This window comes from Ambystoma mexicanum, chromosome 5p (genome assembly GCF_040938575.1).
Source record: "Ambystoma mexicanum isolate Mex_15411 chromosome 5p, UKY_AmexF1_1, whole genome shotgun sequence".
NCBI lineage: Eukaryota > Metazoa > Chordata > Amphibia > Caudata > Ambystomatidae > Ambystoma > Ambystoma mexicanum.
Window position 1 is genome coordinate 414,052,639 of NC_090930.1, and position 24,216 is coordinate 414,076,854.

Sequence of the window (24,216 nt, forward strand, 5' to 3'; positions counted from 1 at the left end):
GTTGGCCATTCAATTGTTAATTGGGCTGGGAAAGAAGCAGAGAAAAGGGTTCTTGGTAGGCAACTGGGGTGCAGCTATAAGGATGTGGTGGTAAGATGACACGGTCTAGGGGGCCTGCGCTGGGACCAGTTGCTTCCGATGTTGGTTGGGCTGAGGGAACGCTATGGGGCTCCAGAGGCATTGATTATTCATGCTGGGGATAATGACCTGGTAAGAGATATGGGGGTGGCTCTTCTGAGGAAAATGAAAAGGGATTTAGTATGGGTTCGTGAAATGTGGCCTCAAGCAGCTGTAGTGTGGACTAAGTTGTTGCCGCAGAGAGTTTGGAGGGGAGCGAGAAGTGAGGGAGCGATAGAGCGGGCTAGGAAGGGGATAAACAGAGAGATGGTAAAGTTTTGTGCCTCGGTGGTGGTACAGGTTATGGACCATAAGGAAATAGTCTATAAGGGATTCATGATCTTTAGAGAGGATGGTGTACACTTGTCACTTTATGGGAATAATCATTATCTGGTGGACTTGGGCTCTTGGCTGGGAGATTGGTTAAGGAGTTGGAGGTAAAGAGAAGTGGTTGGGGGGTGGGGCAGAAAGAACACCTCGGTGGAGGGTTTTTCTGGTGCCTGGGGCATGGCCCCTTTTGATGTGGGGGGAGGGAAGCACAATGGGGGAATGGCGCGGGAAAGGATGGGGTGGTGCTATTTGCACAAGCGGGCCACCCCGGGGAAACAGGTATTGAGCCTGGAGGGGCATGGCCCCGGGGAGAAAGCGGGACTCCTGGAGAAGGGGTAAGGAGACGGTAGGGTCCAAGGGATAGTTAGGGAGGAAGTGGCTTTATTTAATTATTTAATTGTTGGGGGGAAAATGAAAATGTTTATTTATTTAATTGGTTGTTTAAAATAGTTCTTTAGTCTGTAAGGCCATGGAGCCAGGTAAGCGTTTAATTGTAAGCTTTGGCCTGTCACATTAAAGCGACCTTTTCCGCTTTTAAACGAGTCTGGGTTGTTGTGCAGTAAGCCAAAAGGGCGTTTCCCTCCGGGGATTATTTTGGCGCTGCACACGGCCAGCGAGTGGCCGTTGGGGGGCAGAGCGCCTCCTTGGGGTATTTAAGGTTCCAGGGAAGGTTCGGGAGGCAGGCGACGGTTGGACTTGGTGATTGTCCCGCCCTTCCACCCCTTTCTTTGGGGTTAGGTCTGGGATCTGGTTTTTATTGCTAAGGAGGGGGGCATTGTAATTGGGTTCTGCAGGGTTTTTTACTTTCCATGTCAAGTTTTTACTACATGGTTTTTGGTGTCTGTTAAGGAACTATTGTCTGGTAGTTTTGTGTGACAGATCTGGGCATTAGTGAAGTTGTAATGTAACATTTCTGTTGCTGATGTGGCAGGTCAGACTGGCTGCAGGTCATAGGAAGGGGGAGATTGGTGTAGAGGGGAGTCTGAGGGGTCTTGAAGTGGTTCTGGTTGCCGAGGGCATGGCTCCTTTGAATGTGGGGGGAGGGAAGCACAATGGAGGAATGGCACGGGAAAGGATGGGGTGGTGTTGTTGCACAACCGGGCCACCCCGGGGGAACAGGTATTGAGCCTGGAAGGGCATGGCCCTGGGGAGAAAGCGGGACGTCTGGAAAAAGGGTAAGGAGATGGTAGGGACCAAGGGATAGTTAGGGAGGAAGTGGCTTTATTTAATTATTTAATTGTTGGGAGAAAATGAAAATGTTTATTTTTTAATTGGTTGTTTAAAATAGTTCTTTAGTCTGTAAGGCCATGGAGCCAGGTAAGCGTTTAATTGTAAGCTTTGGCCTGTCACATTAAAGCGACCTTTCCACTTTTAAATGAGTCTGGGTTTTTGTGGAGTAAGCCAAAAAGGCTAGTGCATAGACAAACACGCTGGCCATCCACACCCAGGGAGCGCCCAGATGCAGCTGCCATCCATAGAACACCCGTGCAGTCACACACATTGTTGACCTCACAACATTCTAATGCCTCAGCAGTGCAAACCACAGCATGAGATCACAACACCATCCTCAACAAGTCTGGATTTGGGAAAATAGCCACACTTCTTTCCTTCTGTATTCCAGGACACATTTAGACTGCATGCAGCACGCTACTTATGTTACGTCTCAAGTCCACGGGAAGCAATGTCCGGGTGGTATGACTGTTCAGAGCATACAGAACCGGCTTTGTGAAACGAACAGTGTTAAAATAATGGTAATGAAAATTAATATTTTGACCCCCCACGTAAGCTGATATATTAAATACATTGACATTTCAGGGGCAGCAGTGGCGTTTAGGCGCCAGCTGTTTGACATTAGAAGAGTCATCCATAATGCTGATACGATGCAATCAGAAAGAATAAGAGGCAAAGGCACACAAGTTGCAGCACATTTTAATCATAAACCGTTTGTTGATTTCGCTTTTTGTCTTGCAATTGTGTTTATAAAAAAAATAATATTTTTTTTTAGGTGCACCGTGTTCCCTGCGCCTGCCTCCATACAACTCCAGCCTTATGCGACTTAAATGTGCAATACTTTGGAGTCCGTTCTCATGCGCGGTCACCACGTGAACAGATGACAACACATTTAGCTGGAAAAGAACGGAGTAGAGCAAAAATGTCTAACAATTTCCAAGAAACCGAACGCAATCGTGTTGGTATCAAGCAGAATACCAAAGTGTCTTTGCAGGGTCCACTTCCAATTCCCGCTTCAGCTGCATTTTCTTGGCGCTGGAAATCATGGTCACACATTTCATGGTCGGCATGCAGCACAGGTTGTCATACTTTCCACCTGTCCAAAATAAGGTATGAAATATATTAAAATCAAGGAAGATTTCTTCTGCGGGAAACATTAATAGGAATGCTGCGATAAAAGGTGATAAAAGGTGCACACATTTTTACTACTGTAAATAAAAATAATGCCTTTCCCCTGCAATGAAAATACTAGTGATAGTGGGTGGCACCTCAAGAGGCAGCTCTTGCATAAAGCATTGAGCAATAGTTGTGAAGCCGGCTGTACCAGGCATGACTGTAGGTGCACATTCATTGGTGGTTGGAAATCTGGTAAAATCAACAGTGATCTCAATTGTCTCTTTAATCACGGTGTGTCTGGGAACACTCTATCCTGCCCATTGGTGCACGTGCAAGTCGCTCATTGCAGGACCTGCATGCAACCCTTGAAGAAGGGGAACACATGCATCCACACGCTCAGCATGAGTTCCATTGGAAGCCGCAGCCAGAAAGTTTCACACACATTTGCAATGCAGCTCTCTAAGTAGAGAAGCTGCGGAGAAGAGCCACCATTGGAGTACATACAAAGTGGAAATTAGAAGTCTTTTTTCACTGTCAACGATCATCTGGCTTGCCCACGGAGCCACAGATAATTCAAAAGGAGAGTGAATCACAGAAGAGCGGGAAGCTGGGGAACCTGAATTGTCCAGAGACACGTGATTCGCATCTGAGAGGAGGGGGAACAACCTATCAGTGGATCCAGAGTGACTGAAGCGGCAGAGAGGCAGAGGAAACACTATGCAAGCTGTAGAAAAGCAGTTTGCAAGGTTCTAAATTGTAGCCTGAAGAAGCAATATCTTGGCAACATGGTAGAAGCGAAAGGCAAGGTCTAAATCGCTGAGCCAAAGAGGGGTGCCATATCAAGATTTACTGATGGTGCGGATGCATGAGCCTCTGGCTGAGAGAGGGATTTGGGGGAGCTGAGGAGGAAAGTGGAGCAGGCAGGCAGCACACAGTCTTGCAAACACTGGTATGCTAGAATCAGTCCGAAAAGTTGAATCATCAAGTGCCAGAAATGTACTTCTGATTATCCTCAGAAACCTATTCCCAAACCCTGAGAGTGCCCGAGACAGCAAACCTAAGTCAAACAGTGAGGCTTTATCCAATGGGGCACCCAGGTCCTGTCACACTTGTTCATCCAACATCTGTGTTGCTGCTGCCATCACTAACTGCCACAAAATCCACAACATTTACCCTTTAGCCCCACCTACTCCCGCCAGACCCCCTCCCCTGTAATCCTTTTTCTAGCCTGATCTTCCTAACCTGTTCTGAAATATTTCTCGCCTCCAAACTTTGAACTTTATTAAGCGCTCTGAGATCCTCTGGGTTGGACCAGTGCTGCATAAAAGTTAAATTTTTAAATAAGTAAACAATAAATATATAAACCTGGCCCAAAAAAGGAGCAGGCATAATGCTATAATGCTGAATACATGCCTACCTCCCATCTCAGGTTATGCTTAGGAGTTGCATTTGGTAACCTTATAAGGTCTTTATAGAATTTAGTTTCAACTATGGTCCCTTAGTGGCAAATTGTATAACTATGCCTGCTTGGGCGAATCTCCCCAAAAAGCCCCTGCAAATCGCACCTGGCTCAATTGCTAAATCGGTTGATTTTGCAGGAGCCTGCCGTAGAATTTCAATGGCCATATCTTTTCGCGAGTTCAGACGAGATCAGGGCGACCACAGGCGGATTCTGGTATTGCACAAGCATTCAGACATGAGCATCATAGTGATGTCCGATTCAGGTATTCTCACGTGAATTCAGATGAGTTGAAAAGTTCTGGTGCCTATATAAAAAATCAGCAACATTCTGTTTTCTTTTGGGTTTTCCTGGGCTGCAGGAAGATGAGGCAGCGCTCATCCACACCAAGAGTTGGAGAAAGAGAGAGATTTTTGAGGGATTAAGCAGGATTTTATTTTTGTTTAGGACTGTGTGTGCTATTGAGATTTGAAGACTTTTTTTATACCTTTATTTTTGCTTAAATACTTTGGATTTTAGGAGCTCAGATAGTTTATTTGTTAGGGAATCATTTTATTTTGCACTGTGATTTGAATTTAATAGCAGGTTACTTAAGTTGGAAAAACCTTTTTTCCCCTTACTTCAGAAGCCAGATATTTGTAGGAAATCTAAAGGCGTTCAAGCAAAGTTCCAGTACTACTGCCTGCTGCTCCCCAAGTCCCAGATACATTAAAACATGGAGAATCTGGCAGAAAATCCCCCAGGGTTATATTCATGAGTGTCGTGTGTCCTATTTTGGCTGCCCTTTGTGGCTGAAACAGCTGCAATGGAGAGGATGCTACCATATGAAGACAGACTTCTTACATGCTGTTATGGATGCTTAGTTGATGTTGTTGCTGCCTGCTCATCAAACATCTACTCTTCAAGCAAATTATCTTGCAAATGACTCTTGAGTATAGTCTTGCACATTCTAACTGTCTTCTGTATGTGTCATCCTACTGCATCTAGTCTGAAATGTAGCCATTTCAAACTTAAAACGGTGGTCAACGAATTACATCACAAGATACTCAATGCTTTCTTCCATGCATTTAATATGTGGGTCATTCTGAAACATTGTTAGCAGCTCTTTCACCAGCTGCACAATGTCTGATTCATCCACTTCTCCATTGCTCTTTTGAACAGGTTCTTTTCGAGAAAGTAGATCAATGCAAGTGCTTACTCAGTGACGGAGCTTTGGCTCACATGCTGTTTGGCTTTTTCCAAGGACCATAACAAAACATCAGACATTGTGCATGAGCTGCCGCTCAGCCAGGGTGAAGAAGGCCACATCCAATGCTCGACTGCGACTGTAGCTACAGTCACTTATAGCATTGTTTTGCTCACACAGCCAGTCAAGCATATGCAATGTTGAATTCCAGCAGGTTGGAACATACATTTTTAGCTGGCGGTCTGGGAGTTTGTGCTGCACATGCACAACACTCAACGCATTCATGCCACTGTGCGAGTGGCTGAAATCAGAGAAGATCTTATGTGCCACAGCAAGCATATCATGGACATGGGAGAATAGGCTGACAAAATGTCTTACCGCAAGAGGGAAAACAATGGCAAAGCATGGCACATGATTGTGTTCCTGTGCCTTAGTGCAGCATTGACATTAAAACCATTGTCTGCTGCCACATACTCTTCCAGTTGCCAGAGATTTAGCCACTCTGCCTCTAATTGCTTCATTGTATCCTAGATGTCTGATCCTGTGTGCCTTCTACCATTAAAACCTTGCATACACAAGGTGGCTTGCTGGTGGATAGAATGCATCAGCTTCAATTACTTTCTTTGCTTCTCACTAGAGGGGAAGAGGGCCCAATGAATTATTACAGTTATGTAATCAGTGTTTCTCCTGCTTGCCCACTTATCTGTAGTGAAGTGGACTTTCCCACCTTCTGATCTGTCTAATACCTTTCCCATTGCAAGACAATCTGCATCATACAAGGCAAGTACAGCATTGTGTGAATGGCAAGGCAGACTGGGAATTTGCCTGCAGACATCAGCCCTTTCCATCACTTCTGTGAAACCTTTGTTTACAACAAAAGCATAGTTTACTGCCAGCATTATCCCCATTTTAGCATTGAGCAGCTGTACTTGTGGATTGTTATGATATTTCTAACTGTGCTCAAATGACTCGCTGAGGTTGGGCTGGCGCAAAATCATTATTCCCCTACTGCTACTTTGTGTTTGGGTGCTGATGATGTACCTGGGAACAACACTGCTTTGCAGCAGAACTGGCACATCTTCTCTAGGAAAGGCACGCAGGAGTTGTTTATGTTACCAACCTCTGTGAAAAGAGGAGACAGGCTGACCTGGTACTGCATGGCGCCTTTGACATGAAAAGCCTTATTCTGATGTATATGCATTTCTTGCTGTAATCTTCCTGAGACCCTGCACATATCTAAGCATTTAACTGAATATGTTAGACACACATATGATGTCATTTGTGACAGGCATTCCATGTATACTCACATTAAATTGCTTATAACTGAAGGTGCATCTGCCTTATTTAAATTAGAAATTATATTGATTCCAGTGCACTGGTGTGAAAGCTGTGCCTTACCTCCAGTGTTAATAAGAACCTTTGAAAAATAGTCTAATTGAAAATAACACATTTTAAATTTGAAAAATTCCAATCAGATTTTATTGATGTATAATATCTTTTTGAAAAACACCAATTAAAGGTACTGCAAGTTATAATATGAATACTTTTATTAACTTCTTAAATTCGTTCTGGGTATCATTTATCATTATGAAAATCACTAGAAACTGAGGAAGTATGTAAAAGTACACTTACATGTTATTAATGTTAAAATAATATGTATTGTGAAGTTGTATCTAAAATGTTTTAAAGTACTATTTTATTTTGAAAATGAGTATGTGTTATAATGCATTTCATTGAAATATATAAATATGTGTTGCAATTCTGTTTTTGAAATAGTTGTGTAAAATTTAAATTATTCATATCTGTGAAAATGTAAATATAATTTTTGTGACAGCTTCCACATCACCCTATTAAAGCCGTGCCTTACCTCCAATTTTAATAAGAACATTTGAAAGAGTCCAAATGAAAAACATCAAATTTGAAGTTCTAAAAATTACAATTGCATTTTTGTTTATGGATAATAGCATTTTGAAAAATACCAATTACAGTTTCTCCAAGTTATAATATGAATACTTGTATTCACTTGTTGAATATTTTCTGGGTATCATTACAAAAATCGTATGTAAAAGTAGACTTATATGTTATTAATATTAAAGTAACAACTTTTATTTTTTTGTTGATTTGTATAGCTTTAAACGTTTTGAGCAATACAAACTCGTTTTAATGTTAGTATATTTTGTACAGCATGAAGAAAATGTAAGATTATACAATGTATTGTATGCATTTGTAATCTTAATGGATGGATTTTTTTAATGGTAGAAAATGTATATGTTGTTTTTTGTGGTGAGATTTATAATTTTTTTAAAATAGATTTTTATTTTAGTTGGTGAATATAGACATATGTTATTGTAATACATTTTTTATTGTTAATGTACTGATATGGTATGGTAATACATTGATTATTATTAAATAGCAATGGCCCACACTTATAAATGCACACAAAAATGCAAATTTTAATTTGCAAATAATAATATCTTAATTGATGATGATTTACTTTTTGCTGACATGTAGCAGCATTTGTTTCTTTTATTATTGTTCCACCTTTTGGGCAGCCTAAAAAGAAATACGCATACCATGGATCAGTACTTGATAAATTTGGAAGTACACAGAATCACCAACGTGATATGTTTTAGAAACTTTAAAAGTTAGAGATATTTTTCCTTTTTCTACCGCTCCAGTTTCTATATGTTTTCTTTGAGTATCTGTTTTTTTGGTTGTACTGACGACAGTGGAACAGTTTTGTTTATTGAAGTTTGCTCAGTTGTTTCATTTTGTAAACATCTTTAAAATGTATCTGCTCATATTTATTTTGCATATATGCTAACATTGCTGAATTTCCAAAATGATTTTTTATGGTTACCCTTTTTTATTTTGATTTGCAGATGGTGCAAATTACTTGTATTACATTTCTCATATCATCTGGTTTAGGAGTTTCAAGGTAGTCCCAAATCCAAGATCTTAATTTGCCAAATGGAATAGTTCCAGAGGTAGTTACAGCACTTGAAATACTTCTAGCACTGTCAGAGTACGGACATTTGGTTGTGATATTTATTCAGTCGTTGAACTTTCCGATGAATAAGTTAAAGGAGTAGTAGTAATAGGTACATTATCTTTTTTTTGTTTTATGGGACATGCTAGTCTTACTTGTTAACATACTACTACTTTAAAGTGAAGATGTTTTAAGTTGTTTTTTGCGTATGTTATAGGAGTTGGCATTGGTATATGAACTGTTTTACTTTTGGAAGTTTTCGTTTTTGAAAAAGAAGTAATTGAAGTGCTGTGAAGTCATTTTGGCTCAATAAATGAGATTTAAAAAGGACCTAACGGTTCAGTAGAAATCTGGCATTTTCCATGCACAGATGGCTGCCTCTAAATTTTACTTAATATTTTCAGCGCATCATTACATGGATGGGGGTGCAGAATAACTCTCACACCAATAATCAGACTGACTCAGGAAGTTGGCAAACAAAAGCTGTTTTATTGTCAATTGTCTAAAACAGGGAGTACAACGGACATCAATGGACGTCTCACAGCATAATCTTGAAGCATCTGGAAAATATTCAAGTAAAATATAGAGGCAGCCATCTGTGCATGGAAAATGTCAGATTTTACTGAACCGTTAGGTCCTTTTTAAATGAGATTTAAAAAGGACCTAACGGCTCAGTAGAAATCTGACATTTTCCATGCACAGACGGCTGCCTCTAAATTTTACTTAATATTTTCAGATTTTTTCATGCAAGCGATCGAAGGTTAAGAAAATACATTTTCTGAAATGCCTTTAGAAAGGCATACTATATAGATTAAATAATGTATTTCTTTATGGACAACTCTTGCAATGAGGAAAGGTTGGGTTACCTGCCCCTGTACCCCACAGTGGACACCACCTACATTTTCTCAGTAAAGGGCATCCAGGTCAGACACAATTTCTGAGCCCATTTTTAATGAGGTCCATTTCATCCATAAATTCGTTCTGGACATGCCATTAAATCTTTTTTTGTAGTCAATGAAGGCTAAACATAATGTTCCCTTTGCAAGATGTAAGGTGGACTTAATTAGCCAGATTTAGGGGCGATCACATTATTCAATTACAGCATAAAAGCTGTCCTGCATATTAGTAAGGATGTTATGCTCTTCCATCAAGACATTTATTCTGGCCAAAAACAATTTGGTGCACACCTTATCTCCGTTAGTTACTGGGGTCTGCTTTGTGACCATTCTTGTATTTGGAATAATTTCAGCCCTATGCCAGGAAGTTGCCACCTACGTTGATCCTTTAAAATTACTGTGAATCCCATACACTTGGTTCACTTTTGTAGTGGTCTAAGGGGATTTTATTGAGGCTTGGACTCCGTCCCCGATTTCATATTCTGAATTCCTCTCAAAACCTCCACACCAGTGAAATCCTCCATTATTTTTTGGGGTTTTTCTCTACACTTGCCTGATAAATATTATCCCAGATTTCTTTCTCTATTAATGTCTTCTATTGATCTGTATGCAGTCTGCCAGAATTAAGCTTGTGCATAAAGTCTGCGGGCTCCATGGGAATCCCCAGCATTTGTGCCAGATGAAAATGCGTTTCGGTGCAAATGCAGGGACATTTGTATGGCGTAGAGGAAGGGAGGTGGCGGAAACACAAGTTGTGTTCTGCCCCTCCTCTCCATCACACAAATGAACAAAAATAGGACGTGACCTAAGAGACATTGGCAAAAGCTTTCTGCAAGGCATTTTATTTTAATTTTATTGAGCATTTATAATGTGCTTCATACAACAGAATTGTGTTTCAAAGCACCACCCGGCTAAATGGGAAGGGAACACAGGAAATAGTAACAATGGCAACAAAAAACAGTACATATATGGTCATGGTCCTACTAGGCCTTGTGGTATACAGACGTGCAAGTGCATTGAGGAGAAGTGCAGGGGGTAGGAATGGAAAGAAGGGGGGAGCAGAGAAGTGGACAAGTGCTGGAGGAGGGCCCGGGCGGGAAGTGCTGAGGGAAGCCAAAGAGGAGAACCTCAGGCTAAGTGCTAGTGTAGGTGACTTATGCATGTTTATTATGTTACGCTGGCCAAGAAAAGGTCACTACGATCAGTGACACACCAGTCATTCTACTTTGGGAGAGAGCTTAAGATGGATGAAGTCAAGGTACAGCTCTGAATCTTAAGTAAGCACTTGTTGCAGAAAACATATGGGGGAATTGAATCTCAGATGAGGTTAGTTTAGCACATTTTTAATAGCAGCACTGCAGGGCAAACAGAAAAACAAACAGCACACCATACCCAAGCAGTCCAGTTGTTTAACTGCACCCCTTTTCAACAACGTTTGTGTGTTTTCTGTACATTGACTTTATTACAACAAATGGACGATAATATTACTTCAATAAGAATGATAGAAAATGGAATAAAGGCTGAACTTCTTAGTTCAGACTAATGTATTCAAACTCTTGTTAAAAGTTAGTTCTATTATGGGCGCCAAGACTAAAATAATGAAACTACACTAAATTCTACAGTTAAATCTTGGTTAGTCCAACAGAAACCTTTTGGTGGATAAGCTCTGTACTCTCCCAGGGAAACTAGCCATCTGATAATTAAACATTGTTTTCTCCTACAGTTTCTATTTATTCATATAGCATTATAGCGCCTCTTCCTTTGTCCTCAATCTCATCAAAAGTGGCTGTTTTCACAGTGCAGCTTGACAGGCTACCGACGTGTTTGTGTCCTTTCCTCTAGTCTTCTAGTTCTTCGTTCCATCTAGTCTGCTGGATTACAGTTGCAGACGCAGCAAGCCGCCGTTCCAGCAGTGCAGTACCACTGGCAGATACACTGATGCTCGCTGATAGGAATTGCGACTGAGATTGAAGGTGATATAAGGAGAGGAGGCGGCCAGGGCACTGTACATAGCAACAGATGAGGCAGCACGGTGACCCAGTGAATCATGGCAGACCATTCTGGGAGGCGCTGCCTGCTGCAACACATAGTTTTCATATATTTACACATTGCTCATCTAAAATCTTCATATCTGTGCTTTTCAAGGGCGAAGCACTTAATCATATCCAAATACACTACCTTCCACAGTCAGGGTATCTGAGGCAGTTGGTGGGGGGGTGGTGACTTTGATAGTGTCTACATGTAGCCCCATGATGGCAGTACCGCTATCTTTTTGTGCAGCCTTCGCCGTTGATTGTACTAGCTTATTAGCATCAAAAATATTGCTCACTCTAAAGAGAGCTAAGTGTGTAGAGGAAGGAGAGGGGCTCTGAAACTCTGTCAAATGTTGCATTACTCTCACTTATCGGGACACACACTCCTTTCTATCCATAGGAAAGATTGCATGGCAGGGAGTGCGTCATGCAGGATACTGGAGGAAGGAGGAGATGCTGATGGAAATACTTCCAGCAATAGATAGATGTGATGAGGAATATGATCCCACAACCCCTATAACCATAGAAGAAAGTATGCCCATTTTAGCGGAGGATAAGGAAGCCAAAGTAAGGTCAGTTACGCATTATCCAGCCACGCAATGCCAAAACCAACTTTAAGCCACCCTAACGAGTAGGACTCATGTGTCACCATGGAAGTCCGGCCCAACAGATAAACCAATTCTGGAGGCTTTGAAGTGCTCAATAGACTGTCTATATGAGCATAACTGTGTGGGGCAGCAAAGCCAATATCGGTGTCCAGCCGAGGTGGTAGAAATGGTTGTTAAAGGAGATGAAGAGGAGCAAGTTGAAAATGGTCATCACAAGAGGAACCACACAAACCATCTAATCGAGGAGACTGCTCAGGATCTATTGTGTCCTGTTAACACAGCACACCTGATGCCGGAGAAGGATAGGTACGCAACCATTCCTACAATACCAAGTATTATAACTGACCCTGTGGTTAATACCCCACTAGATTCTCTCCACAGAACGGAGGTAGAATTGCTCCATGACCAGGAGAAACTGACGGAAAGTGGCCTGTCAGGAGAGTGTGAAGGTATTATGGGAGGTGTGAAAATAGTGGGGACGATGTGTAAACAGACTGCTATCGGAATTTACACTTATAACCAGAATATGAAGGTTGACAAAAGGCTAACATATATGGAGGGGATGATGAAGGAAATTAAGAAAATGGTGCTTGAACTGAAGGAGGAGAAAGAGGGACTTAAAACCTGCCTTATTAAGTCAATAGGTACGTTTGAACATTTAACAATTTTGCTAGCTTCTACTAAAGCACCCATTGACGAGGCGTAGATCCATAAACTTCACCTTAATAGAATTAAGTGTGCTATTTTGTCAGGAAAACCGACCTATGGAAACAAAACAAAATGGCCAGTCACAGAGAAGGTAACAGCAGAAAGAAAAGCTGCAGTCTGTGGTACTTCCCATGAGCCTAACCATAATACAATCAGCAAACAATAAGTGATTGCAACCACAGTGTTACAGTTCTGCCACACAGACAGGCCTGTGGTAGAGGTGGCTGAACATGCTAAATCCTTACCAGTGAGGCAGTGCGAGACTTGCCAGTGGAAGGCCGGTCCTAAGGTTGATCGAATACAGACCCAACCTGGTATGAATTCTGTACAAATCAACCCAGTTCAGGGTGATCCTCTAATTGAATGGAGGAAATTAAACCTAATCTGCACGTTCAAAGGAAGAACACATGGGAATAAGGACTTGTTCCAAAATACGCTGCCGCAATAAAGGACGTATTGGGAGTTACTGACGTGTCCTTTAAAAATATAACAAACCGCATCTGCGCACATATCTAATCCAATGTAGGGAAGAACTGGAGAAGAAGAGGATCATGGTATATCTGGATGTTAAATCAAAGAATTGCCATCTGCATGATGACTGGTTCGAAAAACCCAATCCCAACAGAATGTCAGAACAGCCCTGAGGAAGGAACTTCAAATCTAAACACCCTCTCAAATACAGAATTTATGAAAGATTGTGGCGACCACCCCAGTGTTAAGATAAAGCGCTCTAGACAGGCCCAGGAGAAGGTGTATCAAAACATGCATTTCCAAAAACCGCAACACATTTAGTCAAAATGCAAGGGAATCAATCATTCAGGGAATCAATCAGTCAGGAATCAATCAGAATACCAACCCATTTGAACATTGTCTCGTGGAATGTGGCAGAAATTAAAACTAAGATCTGGGGTAAAGACTAGCTGAGGTATTTGAGAGAGAGTTTGATATTAATAATTTGCAGGAAGCATGGCTCAAAGATGACTTTATTGTACAAGGTTACCTCACGTTTTCAACAACTGCAGCTGAAAGTAAGAGGGGGCACAGTAAGAGTGGGGTGACAACCTTGGTAAACAAACTCATTCCCGTTAAGGTGTAAAGAATCCCCTGTTGTACTAGGGACCTGCTAGCATTGCTATTGCACGATGAAGACTCAGGAAACTGTTGATTACGAATATCTATAATCCTTCTAATGCGGGAGGCACATTCATTCGAGGGCTAAAAGATATTTTGGGTGCCCGCCATCAGAAGGAGTCCCCGACCGGTTTAATTATAATGGGGGACTTTAATGTCAAGCTCAGCCGAGGTGGCGGTATAGGCACAAACCAAGTAGAGAAGAAATTATGGAATTAACAAGAGCAACCAGTATAATACAAGGAGCGTGGAGACTGACAATTACACCGGTAATCTGGAATGTATCAGTGGCTTTGAAGATTTGCAAAAAAAAGTTTTTGAGACATTATGAGGTATGAAGACTTAGTGCATCGCCCCCGCTCCAAGACATGCAGGATGCACCATGGTTTGACAAGCAATGTGGAAGTAAAAAAGGGAACCAAATATGCTAGTAAAAAGTACCGGGTATAATGCAGGCTAGAAACACACAGCCAAAATTAAGTACAAGTAATTGCAAAAAAGACAGTTTATGGAGAAACAATGGGATCTACTGGAGGACACAGTGACCACAAAAAATATAAAATTGTTTCTGAAACTAGTAGCAAAGGGCTGCGATGAGGTGGGCAAGATGCACTTCAATACAATTCGCCCGAATAAGTGGATGATCTGCTTAAGCAATAAGCCCCAAGCCGAGGGGGGGGAGGGCATTACTGCATCAGTTAATGCACAGGCCCATAGTTACAAGCCTGACACGATAATGCTCCCCTGGTTAGGGCTTACTGCTATTAGTACACCGGCCCGTTAGACCAGGGTACTAATAGCTTCTTTTTCTGGTTGTCACAAGCTCCAGCGTGTAGCAACTTAAAAAAATTAGAAAAAAAGGCTTCTCCCTTTTCATGGCAGCCATTCATAAGAGTAAAAAGAAAAAAGAAAACAAAGAAGATGGCTCCATGGACACTACACGTAGTCCCTTCGCCCTTTCCATGGTGGCCATTCGCAGATGGGAATGGTCAGCAAGGAACGCGCATAAAGCACCAGCGCAGCGGAGGCTTTGTCAGCCGAGTAATGACTGATATTGATTGATGCAATCTGATTGTCCTTCTCAGGCACTTATATCACAATTTATTCTCAAATGACATTCTGGTGACTGCTCAGCAAGATACGTGGCCGTTAAAAAGCGATACAGTCTTTTACAAAGCCAAGATTAAGAAAACAATTGGCAATACTAAACTGGTGAAGGCCCCGGGTTCGGATGATATGTACCCTGAGAGTGCATTTAACAGACTGGTGGGCCCCTGTTTTGCTAAAGGTGTTTAATGCAATTTACAAATCGGGCTGGTGCCCGGATTCATGGAGGCAAAGCACAGTTGTGCCAATATTTAAAAAGGGTCGAACTAATGATTCTCAATGTTACAGACACATTTCTCGATGCTTCACAAAAAATATTTGCAAAAATACTACAGTCCAGAATAGAAGACGCTCTTAACTTGTTATCAGGCAGGGTTTAGAAGTGGATTAAGTATGATAGATCACTGCCTCACCCTTACCACCATTATAGAGAAGTACTGCAGGGAGAGAGGGGGGTATCTGTATGCAGAAGTTCTTGATTTGTAAAATGCTATGGAGTAAGCTGGATTCGGTAGACATGCCAAAGGGCCTTTTGAATCTGGCAGAACTATGCTATAAAGATGCCACAGCTTCAGTACGTTTAAAGAAAGATGGTACCTGTGCAGAATCTTTCCCTGCAAGATGAAGAGTAAAACAGGGCTGTCCCCTGGCCCGGTTGCTGTTTATTTTGTTTTGATCTGACTTTGAATCAAATACAGCAGGGAGAAGAGTGTGCCCAATGCAATTGGAATTGGTGGCATACAGTGTGCTTATGTACACTGACACTGTAATTTTGGATCTAACGCCAGCAGGTCTCCAGCAAGGTCTAACTTCTGCTAATGAATACCTGAGTAGGCACAAACTGAAGATAAATAAGCTTAAATCAAAAATTATGGTTTCTGGGAGGAAGGGCAAAACCTACAACTGGCAGCTAGGCAAAACCAGATTAGAGATTGTAAAAGAGTATTCATACTTGGGTCTAACATTTACTTCAAACAGGGACTGGCATAAGCATATTCAAAATACAGCTGGCGAGGGGAGATTCCAAGATGGCGACCGGTGGCCACTGGACACGTATGCAGGAGTTCCGTCTCTAAGCTGCCCCGAAAACTGAACAGCAGCAACGAAAAAGCAACTCTGGTGGAGCGTAATGGTTACTGTAATCCCGGTGGTTCACAGATGTTAGCAGGAACCCAGGCGCTCGTGTCCTGATGTCCCTGAGTGGGCTGAGACTCCAGACCATGGGAGACGCTCAGAGCCTGCGCAGCTGTTACACAGGGCAATGGGGCACCTGCCGGTGGTGGGGGCCGCTAAGAGCTCTAAGTGTGAGCGACCCCGCCACAAGGGACCTGGTGGTGGCATACCGCAGGAGGGGCAACAAGCAGATAGCATATTTGCACACGAGACTTTGGGGTAACTGGAAGACCCACCCACTGCCCGAAGGCATACGGCAGTGTGTGCTGAGCCCCGCACATGGATGCCAGGTGAGAGGAACAAAGCGGCCGGGGGGTTGGTGGAGAAACGTGTATTCAGTGCTTCGGGCGCCCACCCGGTGCGAGAGACCTGCTCCTGCCAAGGAGCTCCACAAATGCCCATACTTCCAGCACCACAAGAAGACCCATAGCTGCAGTGGAGCAGGTTCCCCCAGGGAGACCACAGAACCCGGGTGAATAGGGGTCAAGGGGTCAAGGATTTACAGCTCACACAGACCCCACAGATGGCCCTGTCCACCTCCTTGACAGCATCGAACACATCCAAGACCTGTGTGTGGCATCACCCAATGCCAGAGGGCAGGAGTTGGGGGATCCCCGGCAAATGGCACCCACCAGCTGCACCCAAAAGGGAGTACTCTCTGGCAGTATTGGTCTGGGGGTCCTGACCCAACTCCCAAAACAATGACAGATCTAGAGCAGGAAGGGGCCCTCGTCTGCAGCAGCTCTAACACCATAGCCATGTCCAAGGCAGACCTGGGGGCCTGCTTTAATGACTTTGAATACAAACTGACAGCATCATTTCAAACTCAGTTTGCGACCTTCAACTCGGAAGTAAAACAAGCAATCCCAGCCCTAAGGTGGGATGTAGTGTCACTGGAGCAGTGAGCAGATACCACAGAGCGTGCACTGCAGGAGAGGACAGAAGGAAAACAGAAGTAACCCTGGAGGATCTGATCAGGATCTCCTACAGCCTCGAACTCCAGAGTGTAGACCTCGAAAACAGGTCCCAGAGGTCCAATATCCACATACAGAACCTACCAAAAGCAGTCAGAGATGTAGACCTTAACGCCACAGTACAGCGGACCTTTGCTGACCTTTTGGGGGATAGGGTACACAAAACAGGCACTAAATGGACAGAGCTGGGAGCACGCCCAAGGGACACGCAGGTGTTGCTATCGCATTACCCTCAAAAAGAACAAATCCTTGAAGAGGCCCGTCGGACGGAACCAATTACCTACAATGGGGTGGAAATTCAGTTATTCCAGGATTCAGTCCAGTCCACCTTGCAGAAAAGCGATGGGGCCAGTGATAAAGAAAAAATTGACCCTCCCTTTCGGCCTCCTTTTCACATGGGATGGGCGCCAACCCACCGCCAACCCACCGTGAGACACGGTACAGGGGCACTCAGAGATGGGGAATGGTTTGCCAGAACACACTTGGAATCAGGCAAGGGGTTCTAGGATACCCCACCAGTTTGCCCTGGATCAGTTGATGGGCCAATGCAGAGGACAGTCAGCCCGAGCACTCTATAGGAACTTTGGCCTGCTCCAGGTGGTGGGGGAGGGACGTTTTGTATGGGTTGAGGAGTGAACGGGAGGATGGGTGTGTGGGTATAGGGGGATGGGTGGAGGGTGTCGGATACAGCAGCAGCATAGCAATGCAGGACATTGGGCAAACGGTTCAGAGCTACTAGGACTCATAGGTACATCAATTCAAATGCTTCACACTCAATGTCAGGGGACTGAATTACCGCAATTAAATGGCAGAAAGTGGAAAGGTTCCTCCAACGAGAGCAGCCAGTCTTAGCCTTCCAAGAGACTCGCATCCAAAATCAGGACAAGCATAGATTTAAACTGTGACACTATCCACTCATATACCAAGCCAACGTGCCGGGTAAGGTGGCAGGGGTCCTCATGCCCTCGGACCCAGCTATCCAAGTCCTAAGCTTGAGTGCAGACAATCCGGGGAGATACCTGTTCCTCACCTAGAAAGGGGGCCCAGAGTACTAATTATTGCCATGGTGTATGCCCCAAATGTGTGTCAAGATGACGTTCTTAGGGCAGCCCTCAGAACTAGCAGCTTTTGGGAAGGGGAAATGCTGTTAATAGGCAACTTCAACATAGCATGGGACCCGGGGAGGGACACATGCGCTAATAAGTACCATGGGCAGCCCCCTCCATTGCAGACCCTGTGTGCTAAAATGGACGATCTGGCTTCACAGGATGCCTGGTTAGCACTCAAGGGGACAGAAACGGGGTGCACTTTTTATTCCCATGTACATAAGTCTTTCTCCCATATAGACTACATCTGGCCCTCCGCCACCGTGCTGGGTAATGTTAGGGAATTGCACTATACACCTCTCAGATCATGCCCCCTGATGACACTAGATTTGCTGTCGGCAAAGCGGGACCTCTGGAATTGGTTGTTCTCTCGGGAGCTTGTAACCCATCCATGTTGAGGGAGGACATGGAGACTAAAATCAAAGATTTCTATGCACTTAACACCTGCCGGAGATTGCAGAGAGTAGTCTCTGGGATGTTTTCAAGGCGACGTTTCAGGGAGACCTGATAGAGATGCGAGCAGCAAGGATGAAACAAACCAGGGGGCTGGAAACTGACCTGGAGTTAGAACTTCAATAGGTAATGCGCAAAATGGAAACAGACTCAGGGATGAAGCTCTGCAAAAGATACCAGCGCTTCCCCGGAAGCTAGACCTGCTAAACACTAAAACATCTGAGAAAGGGCTGCTATGTGTCCACCAAAGATATTATATAAAGACAAATAAAGCTGACAGGCTGCTAGCGCACCAGTTGAAGCAAAAGGCAGCGTCACAGGTAATTCAGGGTATTCCAACCTCCCAGGGGACCAAGGTTACAACTACACAGGTCATCATTGAGCAATGTACAGCCTTATACTCCTCCCTATATTCATCTGACCTCTGCTTTCAATCACTGCAAGAGGAGTATCTACATGCAATTTCGCTACAAAAAATCTCCCTGTGTGAGCGGGAACAATTGGAGGCTGACATTTCCGAAGAGGAGGTGCTAAGGGCGATAAGGGACCTCCCGCTTAATAAATCGCCTGGCCCTGACGGCTACCCAGACGTATTTCACAAAACCTTCCAAAAGCAGCTGAACCCTAGACTAACAAAACTGTTTAACACCTTCGGCAGTCCATACCCCATTACTCCCATGATGGAAGAAGCAAAACTAGTACTCTTTCAGAAACCAGCTAAAGACCCTGCAGTGTGTGGGTCCTACAGACCTATCACTCTAATTAACATCGATGCTAAACTGTATATGAACATTTTGGCGAATAGGCTGGATGAGGTACTCCCCAAATGAATCCACCCAGATCAATCAGGGTTTATCAAAAGGAGGCAAACATTTGATAGCATCCAGAGGGTCTGTCACCTCATGAATTAGACGACAAAGAAGGGAATTCTAGTGGTCCTTCTATCTTTAGACGCAGAAAAAGCATTTAATCGCGTGGAATGGTCTTTTTTGTTCCGCGCAATGGAGGTGATGGGGTTTGGGATGTCCTTTCTACAAAAGATCTGGACCAACTATAGTAACCCGATAGTTCGGATTTTGATCAACGGCCAACTCTGCCCCCCGTAGGCCATGGGACCAAGCAGGGCTGTCCCCTTTACCGCCTCCTCTACACAGTGCACCTGCAACACTTCTTAAGCAAGATCAGAACTAACGGGTCAATTTGGAGGATCCCTTTTGGTGGCGAGGACCATAAAGTGATGGCATTCGCAGATGATATGCTCCTCTCACTCAAAGAACCTGATTGCTCCCTCCGGGTTTTAATACGGGAAATAGAGGCTTTTGGGGCAATAGCAGGGCTGAAGGTCAATATCACAAAGTTGGAAATCCTGAACTTATCACTCGTAGGGAACACATTAGCGCACGACAAGCGGGGCCCCTCCTTCCGATGGGCACCGCAGGGTATACAATTGCTGGGGTATGGATGACCAGGTCATTGGCAGGGTTCTATGGAGCTATCAACCCCTGCTAGATTCAATAAAGCACAACTACATAAGTGAGACCCCCTATCTGTGTCATGGCTTGGGGGAATCAATACTATTAAAATGGTGGTTCAACCAACAATTCTATAGTACTTCCAAGTGCTTCCTATCCCTGTGCCTCAAAATTTCTTCCTGGCGCTAAACAAGAAGCAGGTTGACTTTGGGTGGATCAACAAAGTGCTGCGGGTTGCGCTGCCAACACTGATGGCACCTATGCACAAGGGGGGCTGGGCCTACCAAATATTTCTTTATACTATAAGGCTGCTCAACTGAGGATAATCAAAGATTGGTTTACTGGGAACCCCGATAAGATCTGAGTGTGCATGGATAGGGCAGAGACTGGGAGTCCCCTGGGGAGGTATTATAGCTGAACAAGGGGGAGAGACCACATCATTTACACAAGAGTGCCATTACAGGGCTGCTAGGTGACACGTGGGATAGGGCAGAACACCCACATGGCAACACCTCATTCCTATCCCTGTAGACCCCGCTCTTTCACAACCCCCAATTATCCCCAGGCCTTGCGCTGGACTCTTTCTCTAGTTGGAAGGTCTCGGGATGCTTAAAAGTGGGGGACATGTTTCAGGCCCACAGGTCAAATCATGTAAACAATGCAAAACAGAGATGAAACTGGTGGAAAGTGACAGGCTACAATATCTGCAGCTAAGACACTGGCTAATGGCCCCTCAAATAAGGCAGCTATGACCGCTATGACCAACTGCTTACATGCTTTGAAAGATATCTCACTGGTAACCAGGGTGACAAAAAGCTAGTCTCCAACATCTACAATCTCCTGGTAGATAGTGCTCCCAGACCACCGAACTCATTCCTGACTAGATGGGACCAGTCAGTGGGAGAGGACATAGATCTAGAGGACTAGGAACACCTATGGCAGGACATCCTGAAGCTCACGCGGGCCCCTCCAATCAGGGAAATATGGTACAAGGTCATGGCTCAATGGCATTATACATCAGCGCGGCTACACTCAATTAATGCTAAAGTCTCACAAGACTGCTGGTGTAAATAGGATCTGCATGAAATGACTGAGTTTAAAAGTCCGACCACCAAAAGTCTGAATTCTTTTCCCCCATTTGTTCGCATGTATATATATGTGGGGGAAGACCCCCCCACACTCCACCCCACCTTACGCCTATACATTTTATATTACCTCTACCCCCCACATATATCTATGCGAACAAATGAGGGTCGGACTTTTGGTGCTCGGACCTTTTATCCTCGGTAATTTTGGCCTAACCCGTGTAAATGCTGGGGTGGGGGAATTGGGGTCACGTTTGGTAGAGATGCCCGGAGGTGATGGAGTTCTGGAAAATTGTTAATGGTCACATGAACAATATGTTTGGCACCCTGACCCAGAGGGGTATCTGGGAATGTATACTAGTGCTAGGTTTCCTAGGGTCATCCAGATGTGCACCCCTTGCTCACTGTGCTCAGAGAGGCACAGCTCCACTTCACTGATGATGCCCAACAAGGCTGAAACACATGTATGAGGTTGCTTGTTGGTACTCTTGTTCAGAAGAGAATTGCCTTGCATTTCGGTGCTGGACTGCCATGTGGGTGGGACAAAGACTGATATGCAAATGGCTATTTCCCTTCTGTGAAAGGTACAGTGAGCTAAAGCGTGGCTGCGGACTCTCAAGTGGGTACCTTCCCATAGAACAGGTCATTTAGCCATGTTCGTTCTGAAAGAGGGGTGCCTATGGACTATTTTTTTAATTCTTTCTATTTTGGTAGGACTCCATGAGGCCTCGAATATCCAAATTAGGTTGGATTTGGAGGGCACAATGTCTAACAAAGTGGAGACAACATTAGGATTGAGGCAGGGGTGCGTTCTCAACCCCTGCCTCTTTAACCTAATTATGGCAGATCTATGTTGAGGTTGAAGCAGCATCCTTTGTGCCACCAAAACTAGGGTCTGAGTGGATCAGTTGGATCCCAGATGCAGATGACTTTATGTTATTTGATACAGCGTGCATAGGTCTGCAGAGGGTGATCAATCCATTTGGAAAATTTGCGCCCACTAATGGGCTCATTATAAACCCTCAAAAAACAAAAATCTTGCAGTTTAGCAGTTTGAGAAAAAACACACAATTCACATGGTGTGTAAAGGAAATAATTTATTTACACAAAAGGTGTATCTGAGGTTGACATGAATCGAATGAATCACACAACTCATTATTAAAAACGAAAACATGTTCATTTTATAAAAAGAGCCATGTGGAATTAGGCTAATCCCTCAAAACACAAACTTTTATACTTGTGGTTAAATACATCAAAGCAGATATTAAGACTTTATACAAAAAATACAAAAATAAAGGACAATAGAGGACACAAATCTGATTCTTGTTGTGTCCAAATTTCACAATGTTGGTCACTCAAACAACTTAACATTATATACGGTTGCAAGGCCCACACCACAATGTGACAAGAACAAAGACAAACAATGTTGTAATTTCTTGAAATAAGGTAATCTACGGAGAACAGCCTGATTTATTTAGGTTTTCCGGTCTTGGGTAGGCCAGTAAAATAGTGTTTGGGAATTATCTGAAGAATAAGGCATTGGCTTGTCTATACAGCTGAGACAAATCGGTAATAGATATGGGAAATTCTCGGTTATACCAATGATAAAGTATTAGGAGGAAAAAAGCATCCCCAAACTCCTGTATTGAATGGAAATTGTGCCTTTGTGGTTAGTGGATAGTTTGGCTCGACTGCAAGGCCTCATATGGATGCAGGCTCTAGCCATGACAACCTGTACACCAATTGTGTTTATCTGATATGAGTTGGGGTTAAAATTATTGAAGGCGAGAGTAGTTTGGAGGCTCTTATAACTGGTTCACAAGACTGTTGCTTCCTCAAAGGCCACATAATATGGTGATTTTTTGTTGTCAATGGAAACAAGAGGCAATCCGACAATACATTGTCTAATAGATTATACTCAAAGGTTGCTGGAAGAACTGGGCACTTCATTGTATGAATTATCAGCAAATTCAGCAAACATATAACAAACGTTATATATAGAGCAGAGTGGATCACCACAATGAATGAAATGCATGGTATGTGCTCTCCACAACACATACACACTGAGCGTGATATTTGGTACGAGTTCCCTGTGCATCTGCTCGCAGAATACACCTTACATTCCAAGCTAATGTGTTACCCACTAGAGAAGTCTTGGCAAAAAGAGGCACAATAGAGGGAAACATTGTTTATTGTCGACATTAAATGCTGAAATACTGATGAAACAGAGACCTGGAAGGACGTGCTCTTATTCTGTCCAGCATTGTTATTTCATCATATGTTGAATTTTAGACAATTTGTGTACAATAGTAATTATATGGATGAAGAAAACGTGTGGAAAAGAATTGTTGGGTTGTTATCCCACTGCACAGGTTTAGCAGTGTGAGGATCCATCCACAATTTGAAAGAATTTAAATTTAAATGTAAACTGGCAAGGGTTAGTTATGTGTCGATGGGGTTTTCATCATGTTACTGTTTTTACTTTTTACCAAGTGAATTGAATTGGAATGATCTTATTTCCTTTTTTCCTATTTACCTTCTCTCTTATTCTTCATCCTTTTTTATTGCTATCTCTTAGTTTTATTTTTGAATTGCTATAAAGCATTATTAATGTAAGAAATCTATGGATTTCAATGATTTTATTATTTAGTTTTTTGTTTTAACAATTTAATTAATGTGTATTGATGATACTGGATGTGATGTTTTTTGTTACATTTTGTAAAGGTTGCAAGTTTACAGCCAGATAAAATAAAAACAACAAAATAAAAAAAAACAGTAAGATGCCTATGTTCTCATCTGCACTGGGGGCCACCATCAAGCTGTGCGTTTTGGACTTCAGCTCAGTTCGAAAACATTTCAAATATTTCCCTCCATAAACACTATTTTCTGGAGGCAATGCCACAAAAAAATAAGAGATCTACGTCCACAGGTGGTTAATAGTACACATTTAATCAACCCTAGAATGAAAAGCATTATTTGGCCCTGGTGGAATTCAACATGTGATCTGTAGTGTAGGCACAGTTCTTAGCAGCAACCACCTAAT

At 43.2% G+C, this 24,216-nt stretch overlaps 1 protein-coding gene across 1 annotated transcript in view; it reads right to left on the reverse strand.

Moving 5' to 3' along the window:
* Positions 1 to 2,378: 2,378 nt before the first annotated feature.
* Positions 2,379 to 24,216, reverse strand: part of ADGRG4 (adhesion G protein-coupled receptor G4) — a 1,571,349-nt gene continuing 1,549,511 nt past the window's right edge. The window contains exon 25 of the mRNA XM_069612803.1: positions 2,379 to 2,773. Coding sequence (XP_069468904.1) covers positions 2,643 to 2,773 — 131 coding nt within the window. The 3' untranslated portion in view covers positions 2,379 to 2,642. The remainder of the gene's footprint in view (positions 2,774 to 24,216) is intronic.